We start from the raw sequence: 27600 nt of genomic DNA on the forward strand, positions 1-27600 counted from the left end.
TCAGCTTTTACCTCACCAAAGGAGCATTGTGTTTAAGAACACAGACTCTGGAAGCAAACAGTATGGATTTGAATTCTCGTTCACTAGCTGTGTGACTTTGGGAAAATTACTTAATCTGTATATACCTCAGATTCCATATCTGTAAAGGAAGGATACTTCATAGAGTTTCTCTGAGCATTAAATGAGTTAATGTGTGTAAACTGTTTAGGAACATGCATGGAACATAATAAATTGAGTTATCATTATTATTAATTGTGTCTTTCTATTTCAGAGTCCTGGCAGGAAATAGATGGCACACTCAAGCTAGAAGATTTGAGATGTGTTTAATAAAGGAACTATTTACAAAATGTGTGCAGGGCTTAGGGAGACAAACATGAGATATAAAGTTCCCCTGGTGCTAGCAACAGTGTAAATCATTACTAGCCAAAAGCATGAAAGAATAAAGGGAGGAAGTGATTAATAGAATCTAAAGTGGGCAGTTGTGTGGAGGGTGCTGCCTGATAAGAGCTTTGGCCTTTGGTGGAAGGAAGTATCCTCACAAAGTGACTCAACAGGGAGGGAGCTGGGGGATAAATACTCAGACCTCTCTTTCCTCCTGACCTCACATCTCCTGCTGCTATCTCCCAATGCTGGGCCCAACCAGAAGCCAAAGGGCAAGGAAGACTCTGGGGAGCCAACATAGGCCAAACTTCTGGGACACAGAGTAAGCGGAGTAGGGTGGTATCTGGAGAAACAAACAGAAAATATCCAGCACACCTTCCATCTAGTCTAGCCTTCCTCTAGTCTCTAACTTGCAAACAAAATGATCTTTCTAAAACATGAATCTAACCTTGTCTTGCCCCCTTTGATGTCCTTTAGCGGCTCTGTATCACCCTCAGATGAAGTCTATACTCAACATAAAATACAGGGCCTAATGATTTATCTCCAATTTACCCCACCAGTTTTAACTATTGCCATTCCCCTCTCAAACTTTACTGTGGAGACATATTTAATTACTTTCACACCTACAAGAACACTGCTTTCTCTTCTTTGATCCTTTGCATATCTTGGAACTCAGCCTGTAATGATCTTTTCTCTTTCATTCTCTTTCACTTGGCTAATGCTCATTCTTTATTTATTCATAGAAATGAAGGGGTTTCTCCTATCCAGTTAGATTTTGGGGGATCTAATCTCTGTTTACATAGCAATGGTTTCTTGAGTCCTGAAAATAGTGGTACTTTGAGGCTATTTGAGCGTACCTTTATCTTTTAAGTGGACTTCTGTGATTTTCTTGAGATTCTAATTATAATAAATATATAGCCTGCAAGATCAAGCCTGAAAGTAATGAGAGTTAAGTTTTTTTTTTAATTGAAGTGTAGTTGATTTACAATGTTGTGTTAGTTTCAGGTGTACAGCAAAGTGATTCAGTTATATATATATATATATCCTTTTTTAGATTCTTTTTCATTATAGATTATTACAAAATATTGAATATAGTTCCCTGTGTTATACAGTAGGTCCTTATTGTTTATCTATTTTATATATAGTAGTTTGTATCTGTTAATCCTAAACTCCTAATTTATCCTTCCCCCACCCTTTCCCCTTTGGTAACCATACGTTTGTTTTCTATGTCTGGGAGTCTACTTCTGGCTTGTAAATAAGTTCATTTGTCTCATTTTTTTAGATTCCACATATAAGTGACATCATATAATATTCTCTGTCTGACTTCACTTAGTATGATAATCTCTAGGTCTATCCATGATGCTGCAAATGACATTATTTCATTCTTTTTTATGGCTGAGTAATATTCCATCACATATATATATCACATCTTCTTTATCCATTCATCTGTCGATGGACATTCAGGTTGTTTCCATGTCTTGGCTATTGTAAATAGTGCTGCTATGAACATTGGGGTGCATGTATCTTTTCAAATTAGAGTTTTTATCTTTTCCAGATATATGCCCAGAGGTGGGATTGCTGGATTATATGGTAACTCTATTTTTAGTTTTTTAAGGAACCTCCATACTGTGCCCCATAGTGGCTGCACCAATTTACATTCCTACCAAAAATGTAGGAGCGTTCCCTTTTCTCCACACCCTCTGGAGAGTTAAATTTTTAATGAGGTTACCGAAATGTACCTTCAGAGTGATCCTCTGAGAACAACAGAAGCCTAATCTACATCCTTAGAATCCTAGGATGTTAAGTAGACTTCTAGGAGTCCTATTTGCATGGGGACCCAATGGACATCTTGGGAAAAATGATAAGTATGCGTTTTGGAGCAAAGAATATAGACAAATACTGCCTCTGTCTTCTGGACTGAAGAAGGTAAAGAAAATAAAATGTATTAAAGATTTTCTCTCATAACTGTACAGTCATCTTCTCCAAGAAGAAATAAAATTAACATTATTAAAGAATATCTACTGAAAGCTCCTTTGTCCATCTGGTTCTTTTTGAAAAACAAGAACCAACCAACCGGACAAAAACCTAAAAGCTCTCATGACAGAGCAACATGGCAGCTGTTTAAAGGGAGATAGAATGTACTCTGTTAAGACTGAAATAGAAAGGTTATTCTTTTTTCCCCTAAAGTCCCAAGTTCCTGTTCAAGGACAGGACGTACATTCCCATGTCTCTAGCTCCACCTTGTGGTCAGTCAAGAAATCACCCACATTGGGCTTCCCTGGTAGCACAGTGGTTGGGAGTCCGCCTACCGATGCAGGGGACACGGGTTCGTGCCCCGGTCCGGGAGGATCCCACATGCCGCGGAGCGGCTGGGCCCGTGAGCCATGGCCGCTGAGCCTGCGCGTCCGGAGCCTATGCTCCGCGGCGGGAGAGGCCACAACAGTGAGAGGCCCGCGAACCGCAAAAAAAAAAAAGAAAAGAAAAAAAAGAAATCACCCACTCCCCATCAACTGGGGTGTTCGGTAGTCATCAGGATCTTTACACTTGCCGGCAGTTCCTGATGACATATTTTGGGCCAGGCTCTGTAAAAGTGCTATTCAAGAACTTAATCCTCAAAACAAACCTAGGAAAGATGTATTTTATAGTTGGAAAAACAAGGTTAAGAGAGTTTACCAGAGTTTAGGACTTGTCAAAGATCATACAGGTGGCAGTCAGAACCTTGAACCAGCCCCTTCTAGGCCTTTCCTTACTATCACAACTGTCTGCTTACAAACTAATGCACACATATATCACATATGTTTTTCTCCCTTTACAACACACATATCTTATTTAATCCTCTACTGCAGGGATTTGCATTTTCAAGGTAGTCCATAAGAAATGTATGATCCAAAGCAACAAATTAATGTTTAAATCACAGGCATTAGATTAGAGCATTAGGCCCACGATTACCTATTCTTGTTGAGAAAATGGTATATTGGAAAAGCCAAGAGCTTTGCAATAGCACCTAAGTTTGAACACTTGCTCTGCCACATACTAGCTGTGTATTCTTGGGCAAGTTACTTAATGTCACTGGCCTCAATTCCCTTACTTGTTGAATTAAGAACCAATGGACTGGGAATTCCCTGGCAGTCCAGTGGTTAGGACTCTACGCTTCCACTGCAGGGGCCACGGGTTCGATCCCTGGTCGGGGAACTAAGATCCTACAAGCTGCATGGTTGTCCAGCCAAAAAAAAAAAAAAAAAAAAAGAACCAATGGACTCAAATAATGTTAATTTTTGTAAATCAAACTCTGGCTTATTTTTCATAGAAACTAATTTCTAAAAGTTAATAACAGGGACTTCTCTGGTGGTGCAGTGGTTAAGAATCTGCCTGACAATGCAGGGGACACGGGTTCAAGCCCTTGTCTGGGAAGACCCCACATGCCTCGGAGCAACTAAGCCCGTGCGCCACAACTACTGAGCCTGCACTCTAGAGTCCGAGAGCTACAGCTACTGAAGTCCGTGTGCCTAGAGCCTGTGCTCCGCAACAAGGGATGCCACCGCAATGAGAAGCCCGAGCACCGCTACGAAGAGCAGTCCCTGCTCACCTCAACTAGAGAAAAGCCCGCGCGCATAAGTGGAGATCCAACGCAGCCAAAAATAAATAAATTTATTTTTTTAAAAAGTTAATAACATACCAGTAAACAAAGTGTCCCATTGGAATCTGATGATTGAGTTTTAGTAGATGGAAGAACTGTTCATATGATGAGTTAAGTTGTTAAAACGCTCAGTGGATCTTTGAGAAGTGAAACTTTGAAAACCATGTACATGATAGGCAGAATAGTGGCCCCCTAAAGATGTCCACATCTTAATCCCTAGAATCTATGAATATGTTAGGATACACAGCAAAGGGGAACTAAGGTTGCCGAAGGTATTAAGATTGCTAATCAACTAACCCTAAAATAGGGAGATTATCTTGTATTATCTGGGTAGGTCCAACTTAATCACAAAGGTTTTTTATAAATGGAAGAGTCAGAGGAAGATGTAATTATAGAAGAAAGGCATAGAGATGCACTGTTGCTTGCTTTGAAGATGGAGAAAGAGGGACATCAGCCAAAGAATGTGAGCAGCATCTAGAAGCTGGAAAGAGCAATGAAACAGATTCTCTTCTAGAGTCTTTAGCAAGAAATGCAACCCTGCTGACTCAATTTTAGCCCGGTGATACCTGGGTCAGCCTTCTACCTCACAGAATTATAAGATAATATATTTGTGTTGTATAAACCACTAAGTTTGTGGCAATTTGTTATAGCAGCAATGGAAAATGTGCAATACCTATGACCATCAGTGTGTCCAAACTTCTTACCTGTTTCCTGTGGTGGTGTGGAAAAAGCACTGTACTTGGAATCTGAAGACCAAGATTGGCACCTCAGTTCTGCCATTAAATAGCTGTGTGACTTCCAGTAAATCACAGTTCTTCTCTAAGCATGTTTATCATGTGGTGGCACCTACCTCACAGTTATTATGTACAACAAATGAGATAATGGATGTGTAGGTGTTGTAAAAACTATCAAGCATTCTATATATGAAAGGAATTATTATTTACAGTACCTAATACATGGTTGGTATGCAGGAAATGTTTGCAAAGTGAGATTAATTATTCTTTGACAGTCCTTGGAATGTGGAAACGCGATTGCAAAACATATGCTAGGTACTCGGGAGAGAATAAGAGATCATATATGATATCTGCTCTTAAGTTGATTACAATATAATAATGGAGATATATTCAAGAGAAGATTTAAACTGTAACTCAAAATTTATATAAGACAATAACATAAGAGAAGTCACAAGGTTGTATATGATTAAGTATCAAAGAAGTGATATAAAAAATATGTATCTGGAGTTCAGGTATGGAATAGATGGTAAGTGTGAGCTGGAAGACTCAAAGAAGGATTCCAAGAGGAGGAAGGTCTTGAGCAGGATCTTGGAAGGTGTGGTTAGATGGAGAGCAATTGCTACTGTTACACCTGCAAAGCACTGTGTTTCTACACATAATTTCAGGAATCATGTATTATATTTAGGACATTGGCCATCAGGTCCAATGTTTCAAATGGTATCCTTTTTGACCCCCTTGGTAATATTTTTTCCTATTTCTTTTTTAAAAATTGCAAACTTAAGAGAAAATTGTAAGAACAGTAAAAAAAGGAGGGCTTTTTTCCCCTGAACCTTTTAGAATAGGTTGCCAGTATGATGCCTTACCATGGTGAAATTATCAAAATCAGGAAATTAATATCTACTCATTACTATCATCTAATCCACAGACCCCATTCAAGTTTAGCCAACTGTCCCAATAATGTCCTTTATAGTGATGCATTTAATTATCAAATCTCATTAGTCTTTAATCAAAACAGTTCCTGAAACTTTGATTTTCATGAAGTTATCAATATTTTATAGAATATTCCTCAATTTAGGTTTCTAATGTTTCCTCTTAATTAGATTCAGGTTATACATTTTTAGCAGGGTTAGCACAGAAGTATGCTGGGTTTTTCCTCATTGCATACCAATACCAAATTGCAACCTTACCAAATTCATTGATTAGTTCTAGTAGTTTTCTGGTGGCATCTTTAGGATTTTCTATGTATAGTATCATGTCATCGGCAAACAGTGACAGTTTTACTTCTCCTTTTCCAATTTGTATTCCTTTTATTTCTTTTTCTTCTCTCATTGCTGTGGCTAGGACTTCCAAAACTATGTTGAATAAGAGTGGCAACAGTGGACATCTTTGTCTTTTTCCTGATCTTAGTGGAAAAGCTTTCAGATTTTAACCATTGAGTATGATGCTTGCTGTGGGTTTGTCATATATGGCCTTTATTATGCTGAGGTAGGTTCCCTCTATGCCCGTTTTCTGGAGAGTTTTTACCATAAATGGGTGTTGAATTTTCTCAAAAGCTTCATGGTGTATGATCCTTTTAATGTGTTGTTGGATTCTGCTTGCTAGTATTTTGTTCAGAATTTTTGCATCTATGTTCATCAGTGATATTGGTCTATAATTTTCTGTTTTTGTGATTTCTTTTTCTGGTTTTGGTATCAGGGTGATGGTGGCTTTGTAGAATGAATTTGGGAGTGTTTCTCCCTCTGCAATTTTTTGGAAAAGTTTGAGAAGGATCAGTGTTAGCTCTTCTCTAAATGTTTGATAGAATTCTCCTGTGAAGCCATCTGTCCTGGACTTTTGTTTGTTGGAAGATTTTTAACTACGGTTTCAATTTCATTAGTTGTGATAGGTCTGTTTATATTTTCTAATTCTTCCTGGTTCAGTCTTGGAAAATTGTACCTTTCCAAGAATTTGTCCATTTCTTCATGGTTGTCCATTTAATTGGCATAGAGTTGTTTGTAGTAGATTCTTACAATCCTTTGTATTTCTGCAGTGTCAGTTGTGATTTCTCCTTTCATTTCTAATTTTATTGATTTTCAACCTCTCCCTTTTTTTTTTTTTTTTTGATGAGTCTGGCTAAGGGTTCATCAATTTTATTTATCTTCTCAAAGAACCAGCTTTTAGTTTTATTGATCTTTGCTATTGTTTTCTTCATTTCTATTTCATTTATTTCTGCTCTGATCTTTATGCTTACTTTCCTTCTACTGACTTTGGGGTTTTTTTGTTCTTCTTTCTCTAGTTGTTTTAAGTGTAGGGTTAGATCGTTTATTTGAGATTTTTCTGGTTTCTTGAGTTGAGATTGAATTGCTATAAACTTCCCTCTTAGAACTGCTTTTGGGCCCCACTGGCTTTGGGCCCAGGATCCAGGCGTCTGGACACAGGTCGAGCTGTCGGCAGGGCAGAGCCACAGGGCCTACAAAGATGCTGGCTGTCCCAGAGATGGGCCTGCAGGTGCTGTACAGCAGCTCCAGCCCAGAGCAGTCTCCAGTGCCCAGCCCACCCGGCTCCCCAAGGACCCAGGAAATCTGTGGCATTGCCCCCCTCACACCCTCACAGTCTCCAAAGCCTGAGGCCCGAGCCCCCCAGCAGGCCCCCTTCTCTGTGGTAGTGGCCATTGACTTCGGCACCACATCCAGTAGCTATGCCTTCAGCTTTGCCAGTGACCCTGAGGCCATCCACATGATGAGGGAGCAGGAGCTGAGGATGTCGGATGGGACCCATGGCCCCATGGATAGAGAGGATCCCATGAGCAACGTTTATGGAGATTTAAGTGGATGCCAAGCACCATATTCACAAGAACCCTAAAAGGAAATGGGAGGGCGGGGACCCAGGTGTGGCCCACCGGAAGACCCCCACCTGCCTGCTGCTGACCCCAGAGGGTGCCTTTCACAGTTTTGGCTATACAGCCCGTGATTACTACCACGATCTGGACCCTGAGGAGGCTCGTGACTGGCTCTACTTGAGAAGTTCAAGATGAAGATCCACAGTGCCACTGATCTCATCTTGAAGACCCAGCTAGAAGCGGTAAATGGAAAGAAAATGCCTGCCCTGGAGGTGTTCGCCCATGCCTTGCGCTTCTTCAAGGAGCATGCCCTTCAGGAGCTGAGGGACCAGTGCCCATCGCTGCCAGAGAAGGACACTGTGTGCTGGGTGTTGACAGTGCCGGCCATCTGGAAACAGCCAGCTAAGCAGTTCATGCGAGAGGCTGCCTACTTGGCCGGACTGGTGTCAAGAGAGGATGCAGAGCAATTACTCATCGCCCTGGAGCCTGAGGCCGCCTCTGTCTACTGCCGCAAGCTGCGTCTGCACCAGCTCGTGGACCTGAGCAGCCGAGCTCCAGGCAGTGGGTGCCTGGGCGAGAGCCACTCCATTGATCCCAGCTTCCGTCAGGCCCGAGAGCAGCTTCGAAGGTCCCGCCACAGCCGCACGTTCCTGGTGGAATCGGGTGTCGGAGAACTGTGGGCTGAGATGCAAGCAGGAGACCGCTACGTGGTGGCAGACTGTGGGGTAGGCACGGTGGACCTTACCGTGCCTCAGTTGGAGCAGCCCCATGGCACCCTCAAGGAGCTCTACAAGGCATCTGGTGGCCCCTGTGGCGCGGTGGGCGTGGACCTGGCCTTCGAGCAGCTGCTGAGCCGCATCTTCGGCGAGGACTTCATCAGCACCTTCAAAACGCAAAGCCCCGCAGCCTGGGTGGATCTGACTATAGCCTTTGAGGCCTGCAAACGCACCGCAGGCCCACACCGTGCGGGGGCGCTCAACATCTCGCTGCCCTTCTCGGTTATTGACTTCTACCGCAAGCAGCGAGGCTACAACGTGGAGACAGCCCTGCGCAGGAGCAGCGCGAACTTCGTGAAGTGGTCCTCACAGGGGATGCTCAGGATGTCTTGTGAGGCCATGAACAACCTCTTTCAGCCCACGGTCAGCGGGATCATCCAGCACATAGGTGAGCACCTGTGCCTGGGTCCTTCATTCACCTCAACATACATACCCAGATGCGGGAATATGTTACCCTGTTAGTGCCTGGAAACCTCCCCATATCCATACACTGGAATGAGACCCAGAATCATCTGGAATACCTGGAGGATGCAGTGTGGCGGGAAGATATGCAGTCTTGCCAGGTTAAAGAACCTCTGGTGCATGTTTCCCCAAATAGGGTGATAGTATTAGGTCCCCCAAACTGTTATCACAGGGATTTAAATGAGCTGAAGTATCTAGAGAGTGAGTGCAATGTCGTGCACATAGTAGGCATTTAATATGTGTAAATGCAAACCCTTATCTCAAGCCCTCAATGGTGTGGTGGGGAAGCAGAGCCCATAAAGATTGCCAGGGGCCCTCATGAAAGTGCCCGGTGTTTTCCTTTATGGGAACCAGGCTACCGTTTTATAGTGAAATGACTAGTTTCTGGTTGCCCGAGGATACAGGCGGGCAGAGGAGAGGCGCCAGTGGCTGCGCAGTGGTGGCCTCAGTGGCCCACTCCACGTCCCTCCTCCTTACCCCCACCCTCCACTCCTGTACCGCAGAGGCGCTGCTGGCGCGCCCCGAAGTGCAGGGCGTGAAGCTGCTGTTCCTGGTGGGCAGCTTCTCAGAGTCGGCAGTGCTGCAGCACGCGGTGCAGGCAGCACTGGGCACCCGCGGCCTCCGCGTGGTGGTTCCGCACGACGTGGGCCTCGCCATCCTAAAGGGCGCGGTGTTCTTCGGGCAGGCTCCGGGCGTGGTTCGGGTGCGCCGCTCGCCGCTCACGTACGGCGTGGACGTGCTCAACCGCTTCGTGGCTGGGCGCCACCCGCCCGACAAGCTGCTGGTTCGCGGCGGCCGCCGCTGGTGCACCGATGTGTTCGAGCGCTTCGTGGCCGCCGAGCAGTCGGTGGCCCTGGGCGAGGACGTGCTGCGCAGCTACTGCCCGGCGCGCCCAGGCCAGCGGTGCGTGCTCATCAACCTGTACTGCTGCGCCGCCCAGGACGCGCGCCCGGGCTTGCGCAAGTGCGGCGAGCTCAGTCTAGAGCTCGAGCCCGCCGAGGGAGGCCCCCATGCCGCTGGCGCGCCCCCTAGCCGCCGCGAGATCCGTACTGCCATGCAGTTTGGCGACACTGAGATTCAGGTCACTGCCGTCGACGTCAGCACCAATCGCTCCGTGCGCGCCGCCATCGACTTTCTTTCCAATTGGGGGCGCAGTGCCAGCCCCCCTCTGCCCCGCTGAACTCTCTTTTGGCCCAGGGCCTGGGGAGCGGGCTGAGGCGGACCAACCGGCCCCATTCCCCGCCATCCTGCCCTGGGAGGTGAGGTCGCAGGAGGATGGGTGGGGACATATCCAGAAACTCTGGCTTTGGGATTGGGCCCCGGTCCGCTGACTGGAAGGCTGAAGGGCCCTGCCAAGGACTGAGGTCAAGGAGACTTAAAAGAGGTAAGACGGTGTGCCCACAGGGAGCACGTGATCCTGAAAGCAGAATGCACCGTAAGACTTGAGCCCTGGTCTGGACTGGGGTCCGGGATGGGAGTGTGGGGGTGGGGGTGCAGCTGCGGGTGGGGTAGCAAGAGGAAGGAGGTTGTGCAGGGCCTGGGCCTGAAAGGCAGAGTGCACTGACTGACTGGCTCAGCCTGTTTAGGGAGCCAGACAGGACAAGGACTGGAAGCTGACAGGAAAAGGACAGGGGTAGTAAGACCTTCCTCGGTGTGGTACTGACCACCCAAGTATGAATGTTAATTGTAGAAACAGCAGTAGCAGACTATGAGGAGAAGGGTACAGGGCAAGGCACTTATGAGGGGGTGTGGGGGCACATGTCGGGGGCCCCTTTCCTTTCTATCTGAGAAGGCCCCAGGGGCAGCCTATGAATGACCCACTTGCACTCCATCGAGCCACGGAGTGGGGGGAGGGTAGGGAGGACAGAGAGAGCACTGGTCGCAGCTCTGCCATCAGCTCAGTGTACCTGCCCTCCCATGATGTGCAACAGCCCCACCTACCTGAGAACCCTAAGGTGACAATAAAGCATTTATGCTCAAGGTGAAAAAAAAAAAAAAAAAGAACTGCTTTTGCTGCGTCCCATAGGTTTTGGGTCATCGTGTGTTCGTTGTCACTATTTTCTATGTATTTTTAAAATTTCTTCTTTGATTTCTTCAGTGATCTCTTGGTTATTTAGTAGCACACTGTTTAGCCTCCATGTATTGTGTTTTTTACCATTTTTTTTCCTGGAATTGATTTCCAGTCTCATACTGTTGTGCTCAGAAGATATGCTTAATATGATTTCAATTTTCTTAAATTTTCTGAGGCTTGATTTGTGACCCAAGATGTGATCTATCCTGGAGAATGTTCCGTGTGCACTTGAGAAGAAAGTGTGTTCTGCCACTTTTGGGAGGAATATTCTATAAATATCAATAAGATCTATCTGGTCTATTGTGTCATTTAAAGCTTGTGTTTCCTTATGAATTTTCTTTTTGGATGATCTGTCCATCGGTGTAAGTGGGGTGTTAAAGTGTTACTGTCGATTTCTCCTTTCATGGTTGTTAGCATTTGCCTTATGTATTGAGGTGCTCCTATGTTAGGTGCATAAACATACAAAATTGTTTTATCTTCTTCTTGGATTGATCCTTTGATCATTATGTAGTGTCCCTCCTTATCTATTGTAACAGTCTTTATTTTAAAGTCTATTTTATCTGATACAAGTTTTGCTACTCCAGCTTTCTTTTGATTTCCATTTGCATGGAATATCTTTTTCCATCCCCTCACTTTCAGTCTGTATGTGTCCCTAGGTCTGAAGTGGGTCTTTTTTAGACAGCATATATATGGGTCTTGTTTTTATATCCATTCATCCAGTCTGTGTCTTTTGGTTGGGGCATTTAATCCATTTACATTCCAGGTTATTATCGATATGTATGTTCCTATTACTATTTTCTTAATTGTTTTTGGTTTGTTTTTGTGGGTCTTTTTCTTCTCTTGTGTTTCCTGCTTAGAGAAGCTTCTTTAGCATTTGTTTTAAAGCTGGTTTGGTGGTGGTGAATTCTCTTCAGTTTTGCTTGTCTGAAAAGCTCTTGACTTCTCCATCGAATCTGAATGAGATCCTTGCTGGTAGAGTAATCTTGGTTGTAGGTTTTCCTCTTTTATCATTTTAAATATGTCCTGCCACTCCCTTCTGGCGTGCAGAGTTTCCACTGAAAAATCAGCTGATAACCTTGTGGGGATTCCTTTGTAGGTTTTTGTTTTTGTTTTTTTTTGCGGTACGCAGGCCTCTCACTGTTGTGGCCTCTTCCATTGCAGAGCACAGGCTCCGGACACGCAGGCTCAGCGGCCATGGCTCACGGGCCTAGCCGCTCCGTGGCATGTGGGATCTTCCCGGACCGGGGCACGAACCCTTGTCTCCTGCATAGGCAGGCGGACTCTCAACCACTACGCCACCAGGGAAGCCCTCCTTTGTATGTTTTTTTTGTTTTTCCCTTGCTGCTTTTAATATTTCTTCTTTGAATTTAATTTGTGTTAGTTTGATTAATATGTGTCTTGGTGTGTTTTATCCTGTATGAGATTCTCTGTGCTTCCTGGACTTGGGTGACTATTTCCTTTCCCATGTTAGGGAAGTTTTCAACTATAATCTCTTCAAATATCTTCTCAGACCCTTTCTTTTACTCTTCTTCTTCTGGGACCCCTATAATTTGAATGTTAGTGCATTTAGTGTTGTCCCAGAAGTCTCTGAGATTGTCTGCAATTCTTTTCATTCTTTTTTCTTTATTCTGCTCCTCAGCAGATATTTCCACCATTCTGTCTTCTAGCTCACTTATTTGTTCTTCTGCCTCAGTTATTCTGATATTGATTCCTTCTAGTGTATTTTTCATTTCAGTTATTGTGTTGTTCATCTCTGTTTGTTTGTTCTTTAGTTTTTCTAGATCTTTGTTAAACATTTCTTGTATTTTCTCAATCCATGCCTCCATTCGCTTTCCAAGATTTGGGATCATCTTTACTATCATTACTCTGAATTCTTTTTCAGGTAGACTGCCTATTTCCTTTTCATTTATTTGGTCTTGTAGGTTTCTATCTTGCTCCTTCATCTGTGACATATTTTTTTGCCATCTAATTTTTTTTTTTTTTTTTGATGAGTGGGATTGTGTTCCTGTCTTACTGGTTGTTTGGCCTGAGGCTTCCAACACTGGAGTTTGTAGGCTCTTGGGTACAGCTGGGTCTTGGTGCTGAGATGAGGAACTCTGTGAGACTTCACTCTGATGAATATTCCCTGGGGTCTGAGGTTCTCTGCTAGTCCAGTGGTTTGGACTCAGAGCTCCCACCGCAGGAGCTTTGGCCTGACCCTGGGCTCATGAACCAAGATCCTGCAAGCCGCATGGGGTGGCCAAAAAAAAAGAACAATAACAAAGTAAAAAATAAAATTAGACTATGAAACTAACAGATATGTTAGAAAGAATATAAAAATAAAAATATAGATGGGGCTTCCCTGGTGACGCAGTGGTTAAGAATCCGCCTGCCAGTGCAGGGCACATGGATTTGAGCCCTGGTGTGGGAAGATCCCACGTGCCATGGAGTGGCTGGGCCTGTGTGCCACAACTACTGAGCCTGTGCTCTAGAGCCCATGAGCCACAACTACTGAGCCTGTGTGCCACAAGTACTGAAGCCCACGCTCCTAGAGCCTGTGTTCCACAACAAGAGAAGCCACCGCAATGAGAAGCCCACGTGCTGCAACGAAGAGTGGACCCTGCTCACTGGAACTGGAGAAAGCCCACGAGCAGCAATGAAGACCCAGTGTAGCCATACATACATATATACATACATAAATAAACAAATTAATTAATTAATTAAAAAAATATATGAATCAACAATCGGAAGGTACATCAGTACCACAATAGTAAAAAAGAGGAGGAGGGAAAAAGAAGAAAAAAGGTGGGGGGAAAAGGCCTTGGCTGTGGAGGGCGGGGCCTAAGCAAGGATGAGGTTTGGGCAGTGGGTGGGGCCAATGCTCAGGACCCACAGGGCTGGAAAAGGCCCTGGGGGCTGTGGGGGGTGGGGCTTAGGCTCAAGGAACAGAAGGGGCCCAGGTGTGCCCCTCACCCCTGGTCTCAGAGGGCAGGGGACCTCACCTGGGAGCCCAGAAGGCTTCCTGGGCTCAAGTGGGTGGGGCAAATGCCCTCCTCTCCTCTCTTGCTCCTCTGGTCTGGGAGGGCCTCTCCTGATCTCCCTGGCCTCCCTCCTATGCCCAAAATCTGTATCTTTAGATGAGAGTTGAGGAGCTCTTGGCTGGATTTGTGATAGAATAACTTTCATTTGACATAAAGTATTTTTTAAAGTCACTCAATTTATTTTGACGTTTGAACACTAAATTCTTTCTAGAAGTATGCTTATAGTACAATAGAAAACTATTTTTATCATCACACAAATTCTTTGGTATGTTGTGCACACATTTAGTCTCACAACAGAAGACTCCATAAGAACATGCCTACTTCTTGACCTAGATACAAAGCTACCAAATGTGGAGAGCCATCAGTGGGCAGGACACTAATAACTAGAGCTCCAAAAGTATAATTGCTTAGAGCATGGGCCCAGGACAGAATTGTAAAGTAAATAGTATTTCTCTTGTTACCCACCTCCTCTTTCTGTGCCTTTCCTCTCACATTTAGCAACCTCTTTATCACCTGGGTTCATGGTGATCTCAAGTTGCCCACAGTGTGCTTCAAAAAGGGGGAAATAAAAGCAAATCCATTCACAAAATGGTGCTAGTTTTTTACTCCTTTCAAGGATATTATTGGCATTTAAGAGGAGTTCTAAAGAGGACAATGAATCACTAATGGGGGAATTTTAGACACTAAAGTAAGATAGATAACTTTAGGTTTGAGGCTCACAGCACTCCCAATCTACTCACCCTAGAATCAACATTCCACATTTCTGATTATCCTGAATCTCAACTATAAAGGTGGGTAATGGGGTGAATAAAACAATTTACCTTTGAATGTTTAGGAGTAAGGCGCAGATTTGTCCCTCTGGGAGGCAGACAGCCATTGCATTGACTAAAATAACTTTCTGAAGCAGGCATCAAACATAAAAATGAGATGTGCTTAATTTTCATGATTTCTGACCTCATCAGAAAAAAATAGGGAGAGAAGGGTCACCAGACCTGACAGGACAGTTGGCTGCACCACACAGTTTGTGAGATTTTAGTTCCCCGATCAGGGTTCAGACCAGGGATCGAACCCAGGCCCTCAGCAATGAGAGCGTGGAGCCGTAATCACTGGACCACCAGGGAATTCCCGGGAGAGAAATCCTTAAGGTAAAAATGGGAAGGAGTGGGCTTCCCTGGTGGCGCAGTGGTTGAGAGTCCGCTTGCTGATGCAGGGGACATGGGTTCGTCCCCCGGTCCGGGAAGATCCCACGTGCCGTAGAGCGGCTAGCCCCGTGAGCCATGGCCGCTGAGCCTGCGCGTCCGGAGCCTGTGCTCCGCAACGGGAGAGGCCACATTAGAAAAAAGCACTTAAACACTCTAGGAGAGCCTGGAGAAATAAGGCTAAAAGTTATAGTCTGTGCTTCTTATCTTTCTTGGGGCTCTTAAGATCTTTTTAACCTTCAAATATCTCAGTTTCCTGTAAAATGGCAATAGCTTAATTTATCTGTTTTCTCTGAGGAATATTCTTCACAATAATTATGAATACTCAAATGGAAGATGGCAAATTTCTAAATTATTTAAAATGGGAAAATAACACTCCTGGTTTGGGAGTCCTGGCTGTGCCACGGGTTACTTGTGAGCTTCACCTCTCTGGATAGGTATTTCTCTTTATAGCTGAAGAGACCAGATTAAAGTACTCCTGTGATCCCTTGCTAGTTCTCACATTTTACACATCTAATCTGACACCTTTGACATCTGCTATGGGGTCAGAATTGTATTGGGCCAAGCATCAAAGAGAAAATTTTCCTGTGATATTACATTCTTATGGTTTTCCTCTTACCATTCTGGTAGTTCCTTCTCAGTCTCTTTTGGGAGTTCTTCCTCTTCTATAAGCTTCTCAAAGTTTGGTTCCTGAGCTTTTTCTCTTCACAATGAGCGTAGGTGATTTTATTCAAAAGGCTTTGGTTACCACCTAGAAGCCCATAAACGTCAAATTGACATCTCCAATTTAGGCCTCTCTTCTGAGCTCCAGACCTGATCCTCCTTTTGTATGGTTCACAAATGACTCAAACATAACATATCCAAAACTGAGCTTAGGCTTTTCTCCTCCCAAACCTGCTCCTCTTTCAAAATGTCTTGTTTACTGAGATACTGGCACCATCATCTATTCACCCAGAAAACTAGACACAAGGGAGTGACACCTCTCCCTTCTTCCACATTGAATCAGTTACTACCCCAAACCAGTCAATTCTACCTCCTGAATATATGACATATCTGTGTACATGTATCTCTATTACTCCTCAAATCCGAGCCATCATTTTCTAGTGTCTATATCACTTTAATACCCTCCTAAGTGCTCTCTCTTTTCTTTCTTTGTCTTGGCCTCCCCCCACCTGACCCCCAAACTATTTTTCACACATCAGCCAGAGTGATCTACTTGGAAAACACCTGTGATAATGTCTTCCTGTTTTATTTGTTCAACCATTATTTACTGAGTACCTTTAATATGCCAGACACTATTCTAGAAGCTAGGAATCCAGCTACACACAAAATAGACAAGGCAATGACTTCTTTTTACTCTTAGGAAGGTTCTGTATAATCTTGACCACTGACTCACTTCTCCTTTGCTCCCAGATTACTATAGTTTAGCCATATTAGACTTGCTTTCTCAGAGCTTTTGAACAAGTCTATTCCTATACATTCCTATACCAATTCTTATACATTTTCCAAATGGATGCCTAACTGTCTCGTTAGAGAAGCTCTCTGACCAAACTAGGTCCCTCTTTCAAAAACTATTCACAATGATAAATCTAAAAATTTGCATGCTTGTTTAATATCTCTCCAACTAGTTTGCTTATAAGCTCCAAGAGAACAGGAAATTTTCTTATCCATTACTCTATTCCCAGTGTCTGGCACATGTTAGGCGCTAAATTTGTTGGTTGAATGAATAAATGAATGCCTAATTACAGAGTGCTGTTATATTCCTTTTTTTATAAATTTATTTATTTATTTATTTTTGGCTGTGTTGGGTCTTCATTGCTGTGCACGGGCTTTCTCTAGTTGCGGTGAGCAGGCGCTACTCTTCCTTGCAGTGTGCGGGCTTCTCATTGTCGTGGCTTCTCTTGTTGCGGAGCACGGGCTCTAGGCATGCAGGCTTCAGTAGTTGTGGCACGTGGGCTCAGTAGTTGTGGCTTGCAGGCTCTAGAGCTCAGGCTCTGTAGTTGTGGCCACAGGCTTAGCTGCTCCGTGGCACGTGGGATCTTCCTGGGCCAGGGCTTGAACCTGTGTCCCTTGTATTGGCAGGCAGATTCTTAACCACTGCGCCACCAGGGAAGCCCTATTTCAATAGTCTGGTGACCTGTAAGATTCAGAGGCCTCTTTATAAAGGGAAAAACTGACGGTCACACTTTAGGATGTGGCCTCTCTTTGTTTCTAGTCAGAAAATACCAATTGTTGGCTGAATTTGAAGATTCCTTACGGTAAGCAGATAGGGTAGGGAGTCCTCAGAGGAAAAGAACCAGATATAGTTTTTTTGACACAAGAGAAGCCATTTTGGATTAAGCCATTTTGTGATCTAAGCCTGGCCACAATGCTTGCCCTTGAGCAGGTCTCAGTAATTAATGATCTTAAGGGAACAAAGGAATGCAGGAACAGACGAAAAGGTCAAGAAACAATAGTTCAGTGATAAAAGAGTGCTAGTTCCTCCTCAAGGGACGAGTATTAATCTGATACATATCTTGGAGTTGTTCTACAGGAACTAACCTCCTACACCCTGTTGGAGAATGCTAACTACATGCTAAGACCTCAGACTGGTAGGAATCTAAGGAATGATCATGTTGACCTTTTCTGACCCTTATGACTTCAATCTACTAAAGGTTGGACTTTGTCAAACTTTGCCCCAATTCACTGTTGAATTTGCCGCTGCTCAAGCCCCTGCATGTGTATGCATACACCACCCAAATCCCTTCATGAATATGCATGTTCCCTTAGCTTAAGACTTCCCCAGTTTTGCTGTTCAGGGAGACACTGCTTTAGGAAAGATCCCCAGTATTTTCCTTACTTGCTGCAGGTAATTAATCCTTCCTTCTCCCTATCTTTGGCTTAGTTGTGTCTTTTGGCTAGACACCCACCAAGAGGTGAACCCAATTTTGGGAATCATTACTTGTAATGTGTTATTGCTTTGGAGAGTTAAAAAAAAAAAACCAGAATAGTCATGTCACTTCAGGTATTTATTCAACAACAAACATTACTGTTTTACAATGCGCTGGGAAGCTATGTTAGGGACTGGTAATAAAGAAAATACACTGCTCTGAAGGAGGGCAATCTAGTGGAATTGCTTAGTTTAAAAATTGATAGGTTCTTGAAAACAAACTGGGATATTTGAACGATATTTTTCAATGAATTTATCTCATCTGCTGCCCTCTCAGGTTTCACCTCCTGCCTGAATCGTTGCATTTCTCCTTCCCAGCTCCTTACTCTCCTCTCCTATCCTGCGTTATTCATTGTCATAGCTTACACTTTTAAAAAAATGTCTTTATTGTGTTTTTTCCCCTTTGAATGCAAGTTCCAAGAAGACAAGTTTTTTTGTTTTGTTCATGATTGTATCCCCTGTGTCTGGAGTTGGGGAAGCCTAGAAAAATTTAAAGACTTATAACGATCAACAATAAATCTCCTTTCTTCAAGTGTTTCTCCATTCACTCATTCATATTTACTCCTTTTATGCGCTAGGAACCCTCATCCCATGGTTAATAAGACATATTGTATGTATGTCAGCTGCTTTTTATTTTCAAGTATGTCTGTTTCAATCACCTTTTGCCCACCAAAGGCCACTGAAAGCAGAAAAAACTTTGGGAAAAGGACTTGAGGGTAGCAGCCTGACACGAGGTGGCTGCTCAATAAAAGTTGGCTAACTTGAGGCTGTGGACTCCAGTCTGAGGGGGAGCTAAAAAATCTTTTCACGTGCAAGACTGAACACATCTACACCTGTCTCTTAAACTTTCTTAGGCCCTGAGGGCGAACAGCACGAAGGTCTAGCAGGCCACAAGGCGGAGAATCAAAACTGCTGCTTTTGGCGTTCAGCTCAGCTCCACTCAAGCGCAGCTTCCATCCGGCGGCAGAAAAATACTTCCGGCGTTCTGCTTTTTACGTGCTGAGTCACGGCCACAGTCTCCACCCCAGGTTTGAGGGGCAGGATGAGCAAAATATGACACGAGTGGGGAAAAAAAAAAGGCTTGGGAATTAATTTTCTCCACTCGCCTATCGGTTTTCTCCTCAGGGGAATATTTTCCTCTGAGCCCCGAAGCGCTATTCAACCACTTCCTCAAACCACCTTCCCGCTTCGGTCATAAACTCTGCGCAACCTTTCTGGCGCCCTTCTCCCGTCGTCCTCCGTGCCACTCTCTCCGCCTCTTCTTCCTCGCCCCGCCCACCCCTGGTTTCGAAGAGCTCGCTGGGTGCTCCGAGAATTCGGCCCGCGCTCGTTGGTTCTTTTTATTCCCTGTTCCCATTGGTTGATTACGTGCGCGTGACTGGTGTCTTGCCTTATTATTGGCTAGAATCAATTGCGTCATCGACGGCCAGGAGGGCGTGGGGATGAGGGAAGTTGGCGTGAGGGAGACCGGGTTGGGGGAGGGGTTCAGGCCTGTCCCCCCGCCGGCTGCGGCAGCACCACCACCGGCCGCTACCGCCTCTGGAACGCTGAGGAGGAGGAGCAGCTGGAGCAGGAGGTGGGTCTTGGCGAGCGGGATGCCACTTGCTCCGGCTTGGTGGTGAATGCTGAGGAGAGTCACGGTTGCTGCAGTCTGTGCCACCAGGAGGAAGTTGTGGTGTGAGGCCGGACGGGAGCTCGCGGCGCTGTGGAGAATTGAAGCGCGGGGTCGGTGCGAAGACTCGGCGGCTGCCAGACCTTTTCCTATTCTGACCATGCCTGGAAGGAACAAGGCGAAGTCCACCTGCAGCTGCCCTGACCTGCAGCCCAATGGACAGGATTTGGGCGAGAGCGGCCGGGTTGCTCGTCTGGGAGCCGATGAATCTGAGGAGGAGGGACGGAGGGGGCCTGTCAGTAATGTCGGAGACCCTGAGATCGTCAAGTCTCCCAGCGATCCCAAGCAATACCGGTGAGGGAGGAGGCTTGGACCGGGGAGGAGAGCAGGGGGCGGCCTCTCTGTTCCCGCTGTGGTCCCTTCTCGTCTCCTAATCTTCCGAAGGAGCAACCAGGGGCACACTTCCCACCCCAGAAGCTTCCTTGGATGGAAGTGGCAAGGGCAGTTAGGGGCATCTGTGTGGTGTCAGCTCGACGAGGGGCAGATCTTGGGTCCAACCAGGAATCAGGATGTCAGAACGGGAAGGGTTGTTCGAGTAGTTATGACATTCGCTAAAGCAAGAGTGGAGGTTTTCCTGAGGATGGCAGGCTGGATGGTCAGGGAGTCTTGGTATTCTGTTATGAGGAAAGGGTGAAGGGGCTGGGGATTTTAATTTTGGAGAGGATATTAAGGGGCATATCATCACTATCCACAAATACTTGAGGTGCCTGTAGTTGAAAGAGGGGTAAAACTAATGGGTGGAAGTTACTAGAGGATCGTGTGGTTTCAGTAAAAGAATTTAGGCATCAGAGTTGGCCTGTGATGAAGTGACTTATTTCCATGGGTTGTTTCTCATTGCTAGAATGGTTGGGTGAACTCTTACAAGAATGTGTTAGAGAGGACTTGAATCTCAACTGAGTCATAGAAGACTTACTTGTAAGGTTTCTTCTAATCCTGAAATTCTCAACTTTTGGTTTATGCCATAATCCTCTAAACATCTCTGATAACTGGTGGCTCAATCCCCACCTAAATATTATCTTCACAGGTAACTTATTCCATAGGACGTCATGACTGTAATGTATTTTAAGGAGAGAGCATATTGTCTAACTTCATTTTAAAGGCTGAGGAAATTGAGATCCAGAGAGTCTGCTTCTTGTTCAGAATTATACAGCTGAATAATAACAGAGCTGGTTTGAACCCTGTCCATCTGACACCAAATGCCCTGCACAATTTACTGATTTTTATAAAGTTCTTACTGAGTTGAAAGCTGAAGGATTCTAGGTTAAATTTGTTGTATGCCCCTACATTGTTAGAGCAGGAAAGAACCTTAGCCTTAATCTTTTTCACTCCCCACCACCCGCAAAAGACAGGTGACTGAAACTAAGGTCTAGAAGGAAGTGTTTTAGCCCTAAATTGAAGACAGGCCTAAATTCTTCTTTCACTCCACATCTAGAGATTAACAGTACACAACTCTTTGTACTGTTCTTCCCAGGCTGAAGATCTTTATGAATGGGCTAAGTTTTCTCTCTTTCTCATCAAAGATGTGGTTATAGTAGTAATAATGTAAATGAGCAAGTTGAAACCTTGATAAAAGTTATTTAGTTTTTGCTGTCCAGATTAAATAACAGCTTCAGTTTTTTTCTGCCTATATAAAGTTACATAATAACAGGTAATGTTTATAGAATGTACACTATGTGTCAGATACTGTTCTAACTACCTTTGATGTATTGTTTCATTTAATGACCTCATTTTTGGCATATTCATTTGAAAAATACTTACCAAGTCTTAAGCTATCTTAAATCTTTTCTGAAACTCGGTTGAATATAATTTAATAAATGATATTTTATTCTGGGTACTGAGCATACAAAGATGATTAAGACAGTCCCTGCCTTCAGGGAGCTTCCAATGTAGTAGAGGGACACAGACACATAAAAAAGGTATAAATAGAGCACTGAAGTTTTATAGAAACTATAATAGAAGTATGTGCTGGGTATAGCAAGGAATAAAGTAAGGAGTGGTATAAACTCTACCTGGGGAGAAAGTTAGAAAAGACTTGAAAGAGGAGATAATGCTTAAAAAGTATTGTCTGAGTAATTGTTGCATTTCTACATTTTTGTGGTCTTTTGCCAAATCATTGTCCTTAGTGTCTCAGTTTTCTTATTTTAAAGTGAAGGGTGTTGATTAAGAATAGCAGTGTTTTCCAATAACTTCCTCTCCTTTCAAAAGAGCAGGTCCACTTTTATCTGTTTTATATACCAACGTTTTCCATTAGACTCTTAAAGGAAAGATTTTGTTACTTTAAAATAAAGGTGGAAAACCTCGATATTAGATGAATTTTAAAGATTTAACCATCCTAAAGTTAAATTCTCTGAATTTTGTAACCAGAAGTAGACATGAGGCATCTGCAGCCCAGAGAGCTGAATTATCCCTTCTAGGACCTGCTCAGATGTTATCTCTGTGAAGCACTTCCAGGCAGAACTAATCCCTCCTTTCACTGTATTTCAGTAGGACTTTATACATGGTCCATTACAGTACACATCCATTGTATTATAATTATTTATCTTTTGAATGTGTGAATAAGTACCAGAGGTGGACCTGATTAAAGGAATATTTTGTTGAAAATAACACCTCAAAATACTTGTTTACCAGTCTGCGTTTATTAAAATAGCCTGTGGAATTTTACTTCTCTATATGTAATTTGTTTTAAGTTTTTGGAAATGTTAATCATACCTCCAGGACATCCATTCTGCTTTTTTTAGTGATCTGTAGCTTGGTAAGTGTTGATTTCCTTCTCTTCTGGAAGGATTAGGGACTTTTTTTCCTGTAAAGTAGGCATTGAGGTCAACTTAAGTGGTCCTTTAAGAAGTTGTACGGGAAGGAGTGGGAAACAGAAGGGAAGCCTTTAGCAGTGAAGGTTTGAAATAGATAGTGTAGAGAATGGGTGAAGTATATTTGAGAAATACTAAGACAGAAGTTATGAGTTCTTGAGCATGAAAATGATGTAAATAAAGCAGTGTTTTAAGATTAATGTGAAGATAGTAGCTTAGACCCACGAGATGTGGCAAGACTGTTTTAAGGGGTAATTATATTGGATTGGCCAAAAAGTTCTTTCAGTTTTTAAGTAAAAATAAAAGACATATTTTTCATTTTCACCAAGAACTTTATTGAGCAATGTATTCACCGTTTTGTTCCACTACCTTCTGCCATTTTTCATGCAACTTCATAATTCCATCTTCCCAAAACTTTTTATCTTTTTGAGCAAAGAACTGTTCCAGTTGCGTTTTACAGTCTTCCAGGGAATTGAAATTTTTTCCATTAATAGAATTATGTAAAGACCGAAATAAATGGAAATCCGAATGTGCGGTGTCTGGTGAATCAGAACTTCCCAGCTAAGCTGTAACAGTTTTTGCCTGATCATCAAAGAAACATGTGGTCTTGCGTTATCCTGATGGAAGATTATAAGTTTTCTGTTGACTAATTCTGGACGCTTTTTGTGGTGTGCTGCTTTCAGTTGGTCTAATTGGGAGCAGTACTTGTTGGAATTAATTGTTTGGTTTTCCGGAAGGAGCTCATAATAGGGGACTACCTTCCAATCCCACCATATACACAACATCACCTTCTTTGGCTGAAGACCGGCCTTTGGTGTGGTTGGTGGTGGTTCATTTCCCTTGCCTCATTCTGTTCCTTTCCACATTATTGTACAGCATCCACTTTTTATCACCTATCACAATTTGTTTTAAAAACGGAACGTTTTTGTTACGTTTAAGTAGTGAATTGCATGCGGAAATGTGGTCAAGGTTTTTTTTTTGCTTAACCTATGTGGAAACCAAACATCAAAGCGATTAACATAACCAAGCTGCTGCAAATGATTTTCGCGCTTGATTTGGATATTTTGAGTATGTTGACTGTCTCCCAGGTGGTATAACATTGATTGTTCTCAATGTCTCAATTTGATCGCTATCAACTTGAACTGGTCTACCCGGCAGTGGAGCATCGTCCAGGGAGAAATCTCCAGCATGAAACTTCTCAAACCACTTTTGACACGTTTGATTAGTCACAGCACCTTCTCCATACACTGCACAACTCTTTTTTTGCGTTTCAGTTGCGTTTTTACCTTTCTTGAAATAATAAAGCATAATATGCCGAAAATGTTGCTTTTTTTCTTCCATCTTCAATATTAAAATGGCTACACAAATTCACCAATTTTGATGTTTTTTTAAAATGCACGCTGATGTGACAGCTGTAACAAAACACTCTAATGAAATTGTTTTGAATGAGGTTAAACACAACTAAGCGCTACTAGAGCCATCTTACTGAAATGAATGTTTTGGCCAACCCAATAATTGTGTATTGAATGGTGTGTGCTGATGTATATGGTACTATTCTTTCTGTAATTGATGTGTTCCTCTCTTCACTTTTTTTTTCTTTCCTCTTATTAAGTTAATTTAACAAATGTTTGCTAGGCTAAAAACCTATGAATCTGGAGTTCAACTCTGTTTTGCTCACTCACAGCATGTCATAGTTCTCAAATAGTATTTGTAGGAAGTCTAAATGCATGAGTGCCCATATGCCAGGCATTTTCATGGAACTCTTGGGGATATTCTGCTAGGAACTTTTTAGATCAAATTTGTATCCTGGCCAGTTTTAAAAAATAATTACTTGATTTTTGAGAGAAAACAAGTATGAATAGGCAGGTTACAGAGAAAAAATATAAATTATACAAATAATAATATGAATGGTGATATTGTAGTATATTTAATTCATATAGAAGCTTGTGGTAGTTGGCACGTAATAAGCATTCAAATGTTAGCTGTTATTGTTTTAATATGTTCACAATTAAATGATATTTGCAGCACTGTAATAGCAAAAAGTTGGCAACAACTTTATTGTCCATTGGTTGGCTAAAGATTATTATTATACCATTCTACAATGAAAATAATATGTAACTATAAGACTAGATAGAGGGGCTTCCCTGGTAGCGCAGTGGTTAAGAATCTGCCTGGCAGTGTAGGGGACACGGGTTCGAACCCTGGTCTGGGAAGATCCCACATGCCGTGGAGCAACTAAGCCCATGTGCCACAACTACTGAGCCTGTGCTCTAGAGCCCGTGAGGCACAACTACTGAGCCCACGTGCCACAACTACTGAAGCCCGCACACCTAGAGCCTGTGCTCCGCAGCAAGAGAAGCCACCTTAATGAGAGGCCCGCACACCGCAATGAAGGGTAGCCCCCGTTCGCTGCTACTAAAAAGAAAGCCTGCGCGCAGCAACAAAGACCCAATGCAGCCAAAAATAAATAAATAAGTAAATAAATAAATTTATTAAAAAAAATAAAGTGTTTAAAATAGATAGATGGTTTTATATATCGATATGGAGAGGTGTCCCATTTACTATTGAATGAAAAAAACCAGTTGCAAACCACAATATATTGTATAATTCCAGTTTTATAAAGAAAACCCAGAAAACAACACCTCCCGTTATATGTTTACCTAAAATGTAATTTACTGTGTTTAGATATGTAGAGAAATGATTAGAAGTGATATTAAGTAAGCTTGTTTCTCTAGAGAAAAGGAGAGATTTGACTTGAGTTGTTTACTTTTTAGTAATTAAAAAAGATTGATCAATAAACAAAAGTATTATTTGGTCCACAAGAAAAAATTTAAATTCCCTATAATCATTCCACCTGGCATTAACCACTGGTAATGTTTATTCCTTTTTGCTATGCAGTTGTAATTTATAATTTTGAAATGGTATAATACTATCTTTAACAATGTTGTGAACATTTTCTTATTAAGTGTTTTTCAATATATTTTGTCCACTTAGAAGTCCATGGTGTAGATATACCATAATTTAATCATTAGCATTTTATAGGATGTTTAGATTATCAAATTTTTCTTTACCTTAGAAGCCTGTTTATTCTCAACTGAATTCTTTGGGTGTAGACCCAATCATAATGGGTTTGGTAGATATGTAGGGTAACCTCTGGTGATCTGGTCTGTTTCTAGGATATTCTTTACTTGGGAGAACTGGCAGATAAGAAGATGGTTTGTTCTGGGACTTTCACTCTGACATAGGTCTTATTTTCATACTGGTTCCTAGAATGAAGTCAGTCATTAAGCCTGTCCAAGTCATAGGAAACTGAGTATATTATAGTCCTTTTCTAGTGTGTGTGTGTGTGTGTGTGTGTGTGTGTGTGTGTATGTATTATTTTTTCTTTTTTTGTGGTGGAGATGGTGGGCTTAGTTACATGGACCAGAATTAAACTGTTTGCAGAAAGGTTGGAAGTAGATTGTAGTTTGGAAAGTTCACTTGGTCCTCTGAAGACAGAGAATTTATATTTCTATTACCACCACCAACAATGGTCTTTGTTCTCCTAATAATAACTGGTATTTGTTGAGTGCTTACTAGGTATTAAGTGCTATTCTATGGCGTTTACATAGATTATCTCATTTAATCTTTACAGTAATCCTATTAGATCGTGCTCTTATTACATGATAGCCTAAATGCTATTCTATGAAAATACATTCCTGAGCAGGTACTGAGCACTAACTGGAGTATAAATGAATTGTGTTCTCTCATTTGGTTCCGTCTAAGCAAAATTCTTAACCACGGCAGATAAGGTCTAAGTCCTTCCATTTTTTGATTCTTAACTTTCCAGCTTCACATTCTGTTATGCAGTTTTGTGCTACTTTTCTTGGCACATGCTGTACTCTGGTCAAACGTTACCTCCTCTCTGAACCCTTTACTTCTCTTCTTTCAATCTTCCCCTCCTATATGTGAGCTATTTACACTCTTGTGTGCCCCTGTAGCAAATTTTTTCAAGCTATTTCATATATTTGTAAGTACTGGTTTGTCTTTCCCCTCTATTATGCTGAAATTTTTGTAGAGAGGGATTTAGTTTCTTTGAATCTTTGTATGCCTTCTTTTCTGTTATTAATAAATCAACTGTCTATACACCTAACACCCATCTTTCCACTTGTGCAATAGATCTCATCCCCTCTTTATTGATCCCAGCCACTAATTATTTCACCGGTTGTTCCCCTTCCATCCTGCATCATCAATTTCCCCTTTTTACTGGATCATTCCCATGAGCATACTAATATGCTATAATTGTTCCTATCTTCTGGGGAAAAGCATTTCTTTGCTCAGATCCCTTTGGACCTATGCCCTTCCAGCTACTCAAATTTCTCTATTTCCTTGATAGCAAAGCTTGTTAGAAGAGTTGTCTGTATTCAAAATTTGCAGTTCATCTACTCCCATTATTTCTTGAACTCAGAGTGGGCTTTTGCCACTTTGCTTTACCAAAATAGCTATTTTCAAGATCACCAATAACTTTTACAATTGGTCAGTTCTCAAGTTCTTATCTTACTTGACCTTTCAGTATCTTATGACACAGTTGATCGTTCTTTCCTTCTGGAAATGCTTTTTTTCAGTTCCAGGTCAACACTGTTCTTAGTTCTCTTTCTGCCTCATTTGCAAGGTTTCTCCTTATCTCCTTTCTCCTTATCTCTAAATTTTGGAGCGCCTGGGCTCAGTTCTTGGACTTCTCTTACCTGTCTGCTTTTGCTCCCTGTGTTGTGGCTTTAAATAGCACCCTGTATTGAATAACAATTTTACTTAGGTTCCCCACCCCTATGCTCTTGCTTACTGTTTTATTTTTCTTCATAGCACTTATTTACTATTTGATATACTATATATTTACTTGTTCATGAGAGCAAGGACTTTGTTTTGTTCATCCCTATATCTCTAGTGCCTAGAATGGTGCCTTTCTCATAGTCTTGCTTCCATCTCTGACCCCTTCATCCTTTTCTTTGGCCTGATGGATATATAAGGATATGTTTTGCAGTCTTCCTTTTTAAAAATCATTTTATTTCTTGTTTTTATTTCAGATTAAAATATTTTTTTAAGGAATAAAGCCATATA

General features: G+C 42.6%; 2 protein-coding genes across 7 annotated transcripts in view; both read left to right on the forward strand.

Annotated features, from left to right (window-relative positions):
* Window positions 1–7209: 7209 nt before the first annotated feature.
* LOC114897977 (heat shock 70 kDa protein 12B-like) lies at window positions 7210–9988 on the forward strand. Its single transcript, XM_029227005.1, is given in 4 exon segments — window positions 7210–7493; window positions 7597–7745; window positions 7748–8734; window positions 9312–9988. Coding segments are annotated over 4 exon segments (2097 nt in total).
* Window positions 9989–10011: 23 nt separating this feature from the next.
* The window catches only part of NRDC (nardilysin convertase), a 100536-nt gene continuing 82947 nt past the window's right edge, over window positions 10012–27600 (forward strand). The window contains exons 1-2 of one of the 6 annotated variants that reach the window (XM_029229108.1): window positions 10029–10192; window positions 18882–19055. Coding sequence is in view for 4 of the 6 variants with exons in the window: in XM_029229103.1 (XP_029084936.1) it covers window positions 19650–19993 (344 nt within the window). In the remaining 2 variants the exon portion in view is untranslated. Of the gene's footprint in view, window positions 10193–18881; window positions 19056–19183; window positions 19994–27600 lie in introns of those variants that run through there. The other 5 variants (XM_029229104.1, XM_029229109.1, XM_029229103.1 and 2 more) reach the window with 5 other exon arrangements.

The sequence above is a fragment of the Monodon monoceros genome, unplaced genomic scaffold, assembly GCF_005190385.1.
Source record: "Monodon monoceros isolate NGI ecotype Baffin Bay Population unplaced genomic scaffold, NGI_Narwhal_1 Super_Scaffold_18, whole genome shotgun sequence".
Taxonomy (NCBI): domain Eukaryota; kingdom Metazoa; phylum Chordata; class Mammalia; order Artiodactyla; family Monodontidae; genus Monodon; species Monodon monoceros.